Genomic DNA, 11,285 nt, shown 5'->3' on the forward strand with positions numbered 1-11,285 from the left:
GCAAATGAAAACTGATGTATCTTTGACAAACACAATAACAATTGTACTGAAAGCCTTTTCCAGTCATCTGGTGGTCAGAGTGATGTCCTATTATGCCGAATTACCTGAATTTGCATACTAAAAAACACAATTGAAATCAGTCGTTTGTGCTATATTAAAATTAACAATCTCTATATGATTTTGTGTCTGCATGATGGCACACACAATTATTTTTCTATAGAATTTTAAATTATTTCAGGGAGTATGGAGGTAATTTAGTACATTCTGAAGTTAAAGTTTAATGTCTCCACAGTCCTTATGATGCTCAGTTGCCTAAAGGGTTAACGGGATATAAATATGCATATTTAATGTGATAAACTTGTAAAATAGTAAAGAAAACAACCTTCTAGGCGGCCACCAGGCAAACGACAGATTCAATTTGTGATGCAAAATATGAATTTAGAAGTGACTCAGGGATTTCACTTTTGCAGGTTGTTTTAAAGGTATTTGAAGCTGGAGACAATCAGCTCCAAGAAGGATCTTCTGTAATAATAAGTTTGAGTTTGTGAACAGCATTGAACTGATCAAGCAGAAAATCTCTTGTTAGAACTCAAGAGTATTTTTGCTTTCAAGACATGTTTGCACAACAGAAACTGTTGGGTCTGTTCTCAGTTTACCCACACATGAACCCCAATCTGTTGTCGGGCTCCTTCTGCCATGTAAACCAGTGTTATCAAAGTTTTGTTCAGATTTTATCCCGTAGGACAAAAGAAGAGATGTCTCAGGGAGAGTCCTGACGCCTGCAGCCAGTTTGATGGTTTGTCCACGCTGACGCGTACAAAAGCTTGATTTCCTTCGACCAACCCTCTAACTGATGAGAAACGCTCCAAAGAAGCTGCTCTTCTCATCCATGTCCACAGCGGAGGCGTTGGTCACGGTCACAAACAGGCGGTCGCCAGTTGTGAGCGGAAACAGCCCCCCCTGGTGGGCGGAGTGTAAGAGAGAAGTCGGAACCCCGGACCAGCAGGACGTCCTGCTGGTCTTCATTAGCAGGATGGGAACGGGGTAGGAGTTCACCTGGTGGGAACAGGAGTGAATAGGAAAACAGTCAGATAAATCGACAAAAAAGACTAAATCTGTTGTGATATGAAACATGCTGCTAGTCAGCCTCTTGGTGAGCCTCTACCGCTGAAATGCTGCAGATCAAATATTTTCTCACAGTTCTTTTGTGAGGAAAAATATTGTTTATGGCAGACAAAAATAAAGCAGGATGACGGCAACTTAAACCAGGGTCTCTTTGTGTTTGTTTGAAAAAATAACTAGAAAGTCTGACTGCTTGGTACAACAGAGAAGCAACGAGACTATCGTGGATCTGTAGGGTCTTAAAAGGCTGATTGCTAACTACACTACAATCCTAAGTACAAAACTAAATAAACTTGCATGCTAACTACGCTAAGAAGCTAACTATTATTCTGTGCTTATATGATGCCTATTGGCTGTAAACTGAAACTTTTTTTAGGCACCCATACAGGTAAAATAGTAGCAATATTTATAGCCTTTTGTTTGTATTTATTTGTTCATCTTTGGTGTCATCCTGCTAACCTAGTCAGGAACATTACTATCCAAGCAATTCTAATTATGTCTGGATTTACCCTAACATAGACAGCGCCAAAGGATTAAACATGCACAACAACAATCCACTTCAAAAGAACTTCAGAAAGCCTGAAGAGTTATTGATTAAAACCGTTCTTAAGGATAAAATAAAGGTCTGAACTAAAAAAGGCCTTAAAAACTTAATTAAAACATGCATGCTAACTAAACCACAACAATAAGTAGTAAGCTAACTAAATCAGCAAGCTAACTATGCTAAGTAGGAAACTTAGCTAGCATGGATTAAACCTCAGTATTTTCTAGATATGTGAGGAAAATTGCCTTCAAACTTTACTAATGAAAAAAATTACATCATCATTATGTAAAAGCTGTTTATTTTTCTTTTCGAAGTAACCGTTCTTGGCATCGCCTTGATGACACAGTTAGGGAGTTTACCAAGCAAGTAAATCAAAATTACCGTCTATTTTAGTCTAAACATAACGGGTGTTTTCTCACACTGCTGACTGATTCATTGGGTTTTGGTGCATTTTATGCCTGAATGATGCAAAGCTCACAGTTAGGTGGCTTGACAAAAAAAAGATAAGTCTATGTGCTTGAAATTAAAATATTAATATTAATATATCAATATAATATTAATATATCAGTAAGGAATACCTTTTGTCTTTTTAAAAGTAGAAATTAAAGTAGCACGGTCACTGCACACAAGACGAAACGAATTCTTAAAGAAAGGCTAATGGAAAACTAAAATTAACTGAATATTGTGTAATAGACTTTGACAAACTAATTAGCAATCTGATCGCTATTCCCCTCTGAACACAGTCAGCTGTCAATAAACCGTCTATTTAATGGAGTATTGATGAGAGTGATCATGAAAACCTCATAAATAGTTTCTTTCTTTCAAATTAAAACAATCTTTCTGAATATTTTTCTCCTACTCGAGTCTTGTAGCTCAGATAATTGATTTCTGAGGGCCTCAACATCTGTGTCTGCGCAGGAAAAAAAAAAGAGCAAATGCAAACCAGAACCAACGCGGGTGTGTGGCGGTCCTTCTTGGGCCGTGATCTGAATAAATGAGAGAAACTATCTGGCATGACATTAACTGTCTGGAGACCTTTTTTTCCCCATACAACAGCTCCCATGTTTCCTGTGATATCAGGCCATGTTAGACAGCAGTTCCCACCAGAGCGGCTGATCAACACATGACTTCACTTTTCAGGTGTAACTCTCTGCTGGACAGGAAAATGATGACTTCAAGAGCAACAAGAAAACCTCACACCAAATGTTTACCGTGCCGATCTTTGCCATTGAGCTTGTTTTTGACCTAATGTCGTTTTTTCTGAGGCCTGTAATAAACGCCAGGTGTCTGAGATGTCAGCGTTTACTGCCTGGCTCCACATTAGTCATTAGCTTTGACTGATGGAAGTCAGGGGACACGACATCTTGGCTCGCACCGACGTTAATCATCCGTCTGTCGGGCTCAACAGAAACTAAAGACATAAAGCGCTCACGAACGGCTGGCTTTCAATCTCACAGGAGGGAGGTTGGGATCAATTTTCACCCACATCAGAGTTTAATTTAAAAGATTTAAATGTTTATTCAAATCCATCTCAGCAGGGGTGGTGAGTCACCAAAAGCAACATTAAGAGGCAGCAGATGAAATACAGCATATCTAGAGCAAAATGAGAAACGATGCGCTCCTCACCTTTTTGTAGACGTATTGCAGCAGGGGTTTCCCCCTGTCCTCCACCTCCTCGCCGTCCTCCTCCAGGGAGTGGGTGTGCCTGAAGTACGTCTGAGCGTAGACGTAGTAGAGGCCGGGCTGCGACACCACCAGCTCCCCATCCAGCAGCTGGACGTCCTGGAGGAAGGCCAGACCCTTCTGACCCTCCCACCATGTGATCTTCTGACCCTGAACTCGTCGCCCAGCAGGGACCGGAGCTGGAACCATCAAAAAAATAAATACAATTAACAAAAAAGAAACAAAGTAGTACCAACAGAGTGTATTTTGATTTTGCAGTTGGGAAAAAGAACAGGAAATAAATAGTCTCAATATTTCTGCGGTATTACAAATTAAAGCATTTTTACAGGAGGTCGAGGATTTTTTTTGTGGCTAAAAGTTTTTCAACATCAACATTCATTTCACTCCAGAACAGCAAAAAATATTTTTATAACTATTGCAACAATTATTTAAAGAGAGATAAAAATGGAAACAGAAATTAAATCTACACTCTAGCTAGCTGCCACAGGAATGAGGAAAAACACCACTTTACAATTTCTACTGTTGCTTAATTTGTAATAACTTAAGCCATTAGCTAGAATGCCCACCTAAGCATACTGTTCCTGTTCAATTTAAAGCATTGCAGCACAGCAAGCTGATACGGGAAGTTATAAAAGTGGAATTAGCATAAACTAGAAGGAAGACGTTCAAGCAGGGATTCAAACCCAGGACCTTATTGCTGCAAGGCAACAGTGCCACCATGCATACTATAAATGTACTATTATTTGTTAATATATGACATACAGACCCGGTAAAATCCTAGTATTTATACATTCACAGTAAACCACCATTTTTTATTCTTCAGTGAGAGATCATGATGTATTTATTATTAGAAGCTCTACTTGCCGTCAGCCGGTAACAAGCTTAGTGAGTGTTTAAGGGTCAAAGTAAGCTTTTCTCACCTCTGTCGCGCTCCAGTGTGGGCACGAAGCTGCCGGTGACATGAGCGGCAACTTTGGGGCGAGGTGAAGCCCTGTCCTCCATCACAAGTGAGGGCAGCACACGGGACACCTCATCTAATAGGAAGAGATTCAAAACAATCCAGGGGATAAGAAATCATCTTAAATTAAAAAAAAAATGTACAACATGCTATTGATCACAACAACTTTTTAAATAATCTGGAACTCACTAAGAATTTAAATTTGGCGCATAGAACCACTGCAACACCTTGATTCATTTCTCTTTTATTTAGCTGTAGTTGTGCTGTTGTTTTTCGATTATTGTGCTGTTGATAACCCAGTTTGAACCAAGCTTCAGCTGACTGGTAGCCTCACATTTTACTCTGACATACTTCACACAGAAGAGTTTATGGTCGACTCAATTACTGTAAGGATGCCAGATCCTGTTGCTGCACATAGCTCCAGATCATCAACCCCCCTCCACTGTGCTTTTACAGTTTAGTGATGTGTTTGTGCTTTTTTTGTCCTATTACTTAGAAAGATACAGCTAAACCTTGCCAAACCTTTCCTAACAGGCCACACAATGGGGTTATTTTTCTAACTGAGGCCTGCAGAGTTTAAGGTGGAGCTACTGTTTTGTTTTTTGCCGTTTTCTAAGAGCTGGAACGTCTTCTCCGGAAAGGATCGGTAGTTGTCTTAAAGGTTTGTCTTAAAGGAACAGTGTTAAAAAACACCAGAACAGCAAACTTTTGCTTTTATAAACTTGATCTGCAGCACTTGCCTGCTATTTTCACAGCCTTCGTATTTTGGTTTTGTTGAATAAATACTAATAAAGATGGCCCAGTGTGTTTATTGTTGCCACAAGAATTATTAAATCTACTTTAAGACCTTCTAGGAACCAGATGTTTTTCGTATCAAATCATCAAAATAGATGGTCATGCTGATGTTTCCGCCTTGGGACTTTGTTTTCTCACCTCTCACTGCTGATGAAATCCGCCTCTGGTAACGCTGCGACAGAGACTGCAGGAAGAACAGATGCAAACAATTATTTAGAGTCACACAGATGTGTTTTCCAGGCTTTGCTGGTTACTACAGTACCTTGACTAACTCAACAGCATTCTTCTCTGACACGTTTTAATTTGAGCCCCTCCTTCAGCAGCTCTGAAGGAGGGTTGTTGTTCCGTGTTATTTAACACGGAACAACAACATAAGCTGCAGTTTTAATGCTCATCTGCAGCATGCCGTGCCCGACAGGCTGCTGTTTGACTTTGACCTTGAAAATGTGCTGACACCGGGACCAGGAAGTTTCCTTCGCTGAATAACAAGAAGCTTTCGAGTTCAGACAGGCAGCAGATCCTTTCCTGTAAACCGACCCCGCTACGCTTCCTCATGTCGTCCGCTCAGTTAGTCGGCAGCTATGACCAGGCTGATAAAAAATCCTTATCAGAGTAAAACACATTCTGCAGTTTAGCTTCAAATGGTAACACTGAATTTATTTAAAAACTGGTAGGATTAAAATCAATATTTGAGCATAAAGTAGATATATTTAAAAGCTTAAGTTGTTTGACTGTTGATTGAGTCTACAAGACAGTTTCTTGTTTATAAGGTTACTCACGGACTGTTTATATGCAGGATTTTAATTTGGTTTCAAATTGATTTGGTTTTAATTTATTTCAAAGTAACTGGGGCTCAATCAAAATAAATATAACAATTATTATTTATTGACGAATGATCATGAGTATGCCTTGGCTTTGAAAGCATAACATAATAGAAAATCTAATTAAATCATGCAAGATATCAGGAGGAGAACCGAGAACCTCCGTAAGTATTTATGTTTATGCCTGGGTAGAACATCAATTTGCTCTCAGGGGCCACATTTATAGAAACAAACAAGCAGAAACATCATAAGGAACGTCCAGTAATTGCCTCGTTTAGTAAGGAGACGATCAAGATTTTATGCTAAATGTGAAAATAAAGCCCAAAACAAAAGCAAAACACTTCATGAAGATACCAGCTTAGGCCGACCAAGGGCTGAAAGGCCACTCAGAGAGGAAGAAGTCGTTACTCCAAAAGAAAAGGATGGATTCCACTTAGCAAGAAAAAACACAAAAAATACCTTAATTGTTGTCCTGTGGTCTGGTGAAACTAAAACTGAAGTGTTTGGTAATAATGACCATCATTAAATTTGGTGGAAAAGGGGGAAAAGGTTTGAAGCCTGAGGACATCATCATAACTCTGAAGTACGGATAAATATGTTACAGTAAAAGGGACTGGTGCCCTTCACTGAACAGGTTACAGTGGAAAGAAGATTATGTGGAAATATTGTAGCGATAACTCTAGAAATCAACCTGGAGGTTAAAGTTTGGACACAAACAGATCTTCCAAAGGGCCAACGACCTCAAGCCTTCCTCCAAATTAAAGTGAATTCAGGATCACACAGTCAGTGTTTCTGAACATTTCTGAGCGGAGCTGAAAAGGTGTGTGTAAGCAAGGCGGCCCACAAACCCGACCCAGTCGCACCGGATCTGTCCGGAGGAAAAGTCCAAACTCAGCAAACGGACCCAAGTGACTCAAGTCAGACAATTTTAAGAGCAATTCTACTAAATACTAAAAAAAGGGTAAATATAAACTAAAACTGACTAAAACATTACAATTCCAGTCTGACTTAAAATAAACGGTGAGAATAAAAAGGTTGTGTCTATTTTAAGGTGTGAAACCTGAAAATTTCACTGTCCAGGAAATTGTTGTTTAGGGTTATCAAGATTATGGAAGCTGAGTAGAAATTCAAACTGGTTTTCACAGATTTTATGTAAAAGACGTTTGATAAATCATGTATCTTCTCAATGATGCATCACTATGTTGGTCTGTTCATAAAATCCAAATAAAAATCACTAAAGTAGTTAAACACTGCCGTGTATTGTAACATTTAGAGATGCAACTTTTTACTGCTTGAAAACCTGAAATAAATGTGTTTGATTATTGAAGCACTTCTGGTTCCCCTGGGTTTGTTACATAAAGGTGTTTCCTTCATGCTTCAGGTATGTTGGAGTGTTTCAACATGTAGAATCAAGGCATTTTAAACATATTTCTTCCCAATTTCTTTGATTATATCAGGAATTCAGTCAGGTATTTTAGAACATGTTCCGCTAAAACTAGAGGTGGAACAAATCTAATTTTATCTTAAGATTTCCAACCCAATCAATAATTTTCACCACCTGCTGATGTGACACATTGATCAAATGAAACAAACACAAGCTTCTAAGCCACAAAACTAAATGTATTGATATAGATTGAAGAGCAGGTTAACATTTTTCAAAGAATCTGGCTGCCGTTTGATCATCCCTAGCTCAAAATATAAAATACTTGAACCGATCAAACCTGAGCTGGATTAATTGCCCCTCTAAACAGAGTCTAAAAAACACAATTTGTGATTCCTGAAATGTTTACACTGAAAAACAAAGTGACTGGGACAGTTAACTTCCTCTAAAATCTTGTCTCATGATGATTCTCCCTCAGGAACCTCCATGATGTCCAAGGTTTAGGTTGTCAATGAATTATAATCTATGATGTCTGCTGGTGTGATCGATGCTGACACACCAAATTTAAGCCCCTTTTCATACCATGTTAGAAGAAGAAATGTTGGTTATTGTGCCTCAGTGGGGAAATTTAGGCGAACCAGCAGAAACGTAACAGGCAAATAGAAGTATTTATTTTAACACAAAAGGTAAAATATACATATATATTTAAAAAAGAAAAGAAACTCCACCCTTTTACTGGCCTATATTTTCTTTCCTGCTGCTTTCTTAGCCACCCTATTCCAGTGTTACTGCCAGACGTGTTACAGAAATATCACTACCGACATGGAGGTTTCTGTACCTCCATCATCAGTTTCAGCCCTGTTGTAGACGAATAAGCCCCAGCAGTCATTTCATTAGCTTCTCAGCAACATCAGGTGATTTCAGTGGAGTGCTGCACTGATAAAAATAACTTTAACCATCATAAGTTGCGCTGCAGCTTCTGTAAAATGATACTACATTCTTGAGAAGCCGGTTTCTGTTTTCTTTCCTCTGCTGCTCCTTTATCCACATTGCTGAATGCAATACATTTGCAACATGATATAAACATTCTGAACTCAAACTACTGCAAAAAAATATATACTTCCTGTTTTTTCCCCAGCAACTAGACCATTATATGTACAATTTTGCGGTGTGTGCGCCTTTTCCAGGAGTAAAATTACTGAATGCCAGTGAATTGCTTGTTTTAGCTGCTTAGTGAACACTTTTTGGTTGCAGGCAGTGGTGGGATTTCACACACAGAAGGTGCGCTGCAAAGATAGAAAGAAGTTGCAAAGTATCGAGCATGTCCAGACCTGCTTTCAATTTAATTAGATCCAATCCTATCAAAACCCAGACGTTCTGCAACCATGATGACAAAATGGAGACTCGGTGCACCCAGAAGACGTCTTCAGTACTCAGCAGACACCATCCACATTCTGGCTGATTTTTTTCTATCAAAGTGAATGGAGGCCTTAGCAGATTATACATCTGTAAAAGAAGCTCCCTGACTGTGACACAAACATATCTCGAAGACTCATTTGGAGGTTTTATGATTTTAGTTGATTTGGAACAGGAGTTGACTCTGAATTGTAAATTTATAGAAATCTCCAACATTGTGGGTCAAATTGTCTCAGTATTATGATTGTTTTCCAGTTCATTAAACGATCGGAGCTTAAAAACGGCAAACCTAAAATATTCAAGAAAGCAGGAAAGTCGGAGGATGAAAATCATTAAAATGAAATAAAAAGTCAGATTGTGTGTCTGAGCGGGGCAGGTGAATGCATTCCTGTGCTGATTAGACCGCAGAGGATCACATCGCATCTATGAAGGAGCTCATTGTGCGTCTGTGACAGAGATTTGGATCATTTCAGCATTTTTCCCGCCGCTTATGTTCACAGGAGGCCAGCGATGACCATAATATCAAGGATAGCTTCAACTCCTGCTGCTGGGTTTAAAAAGGAGCTTCTATGATTCTCAGCTTCATGAAAACTGCATGGAAACACCAAACGGGTGTGACAGTTGAAGGTCTTTCCACATTTAAAGTCTCAACATGAAAGAAAGACTAGAAAGTTTGTCTAAATATTAGCTGATAAAAGTGACTTCTTTAAAATGCTATTTTCAGGGGAGTCTTTTCAGAGGAAGCGTGGGGGGATCAGCAATGTGCAGGACCCAGTGTGTGGGAAGGTTTGATGCAGAGCAGGGAGGGGAAATTAACTTGTTGAACCCCAGCAGCTTGCCAAAAAGTGAAAACATTTTCAGAGCAATCAACAAACACTGACGTGTAGCTCAGTTTGTGCTGTAGGATGAGAGCCAGCGGCAGCAGGGAGAGCCTTTTCCCGCCGGTCTGCAGGTGTGTTTTGTTTGGCTGCAGCACCTGTGATACCTTTTCGATGAGCAGGTGAAGCTGCTGAGTGACCTGCCAGCATGGATCTCCTCGTACGGCCGTGATGCTCTGCAGGTCAGAGCCCGTCAAACAGGAAACGCTGCTCCTGGCGAAGGTCTCTTTCATCTGTGGAGGAGAAAAAAAAAACTTTTAGACTTTCTTTTTTTAGAAACTTCTTTTTCTTTACGTTCCTTTTAGATTTGCTCATTTAATTATGTGCTTAATAAGACTCAATCACTGTTTGCCTAAAAACCTGAGTCAACATAAAAGTTTCCTGGCAGGACTCCCGTTCTATGCTATCTGTTTAGATTTCATTTCCCACTTATTGCTGCTCCATCCATGTAGGTTAATGATTCATCGCTGCAAACACAACCCAGGAGTCTCTCAGGAAAAAGTCCAGGTTAACAGGAGAAGCACGCATGCTCTGCAGAAAGCCCGGTGGTCTACCTCCAGACGCCCTGGTCCTCTTTGTTCTTGTTGTTTGCACAAATAAAAACAGATTTATGTGAACATGCATGGCTCAAAACTTGATAAAAAAAAAAAAGCGATATGTTTGCATGGCCCGATGTGCGGAAAGAAAGAACCCAATGTGCTCTGGAGCGCTGCAGCAGAAGCGGAGCGCATGACAGAGATTAAAGGTACTTCTTTAACAGTTAAAACTGAAAGAGTGCGCAGAAAACGCAGAAATTAAAGGTAATCTGCTGCACCAGGCAGCGTCAGTTTTGCGCACGCCGCGCGGCGCGCAAACAGCACCCAGAGCGCGTCTCCGCTTTACCAGCCCGCATCTTTCCTCACCGAGTTCAGAGCCGAGGTGAAATGCAGCACCGTGATGGTGACGACCACCGTCTGCAGCAGAACCGCCACCAGCAGCAGGACGCCGAGCTTCGGACCGGAGCCCGTCATAACGACAGACCGCCGTCCGGTACCCGAGCAGCGCAGCCGCGTCCCGACGCGTCTCCACAACTCAAGAACTAGAACAATGGCTCAGAGGTGGACTCTTAACTTCTCTCCCTCCCTGTTCCTGCAGCCAGGAGGAGGAGGAGGAGGAGGAGGAGGCGGGTCTGAAGAGCTGCTCCCTCTTTGACTTTCTCCTGCATATTGTTTCATTTCTGCGCTGAGAAAACACAGATTGCTTTCAATAGTTTATTGTGAGGCTCATATCTGCAGATCTGCGCTGCGAGAGGAACAAAAACAGACCCGACACAATCAAAGCCAGAAGAATGGCACCTAGGTCCTTTATTTTAAAGCCAAATGTTCAAGCTCTCACATCACACCTTCAAGTCCAGGAGGGGAGAACCTTCTGGTTTCACATAAAGGCGGGAAATACTGACTGAGAAACAAAGCAATTTAACAGTGACTTTACATAAGTATACAAATAAATAGAAAAATGTGCTGCCCTCCTTTTAGAAAAGGTTTGAGATGAACAAAAATGCGACCAAACGTCTGCATGAAAGCTTGTGTTAGCGCTGCAGCACAGCCAGCTGCAACAGGAGTTAAGAAAAGCAGGAGTTCATCCATATGTTACCTTTGTAATGGGAAGTCAGAAATTCTGACTCCAAATTGGAATGACCAACAGGAGT

General features: G+C 40.5%; 2 protein-coding genes across 2 annotated transcripts in view; both read right to left on the reverse strand.

The window, feature by feature from the left end:
• The window catches only part of LOC105920568 (NACHT, LRR and PYD domains-containing protein 12), an 11,168-nt gene extending 11,101 nt beyond the window's left edge, over window positions 1-67 (reverse strand). Inside the window, exon 1 of the mRNA XM_036125139.1 lies at window positions 48-67. Within this exon, the coding sequence (XP_035981032.1) occupies window positions 48-67 (20 nt within the window). The remainder of the gene's footprint in view (window positions 1-47) is intronic.
• Window positions 68-792: 725 nt separating this feature from the next.
• On the reverse strand, window positions 793-10,724 carry LOC118556755 (tumor necrosis factor ligand superfamily member 10-like). Its single transcript, XM_036125024.1, has 6 exons — window positions 10,501-10,724; window positions 9,706-9,831; window positions 5,241-5,286; window positions 4,270-4,383; window positions 3,293-3,528; window positions 793-1,056 (listed from the first exon to the last, which is right to left on the reverse strand). The coding sequence occupies exons 1-6, from the start codon at window positions 10,606-10,608 to the stop codon at window positions 847-849; spliced, it is 840 nt and encodes a 279-aa protein (XP_035980917.1). The 5' UTR covers window positions 10,609-10,724; the 3' UTR covers window positions 793-846.
• Between the last annotated feature and the right edge of the window lie 561 nt (window positions 10,725-11,285).

Source organism: Fundulus heteroclitus, chromosome 21 (genome assembly GCF_011125445.2).
Source record: "Fundulus heteroclitus isolate FHET01 chromosome 21, MU-UCD_Fhet_4.1, whole genome shotgun sequence".
Lineage (NCBI taxonomy): Eukaryota > Metazoa > Chordata > Actinopteri > Cyprinodontiformes > Fundulidae > Fundulus > Fundulus heteroclitus.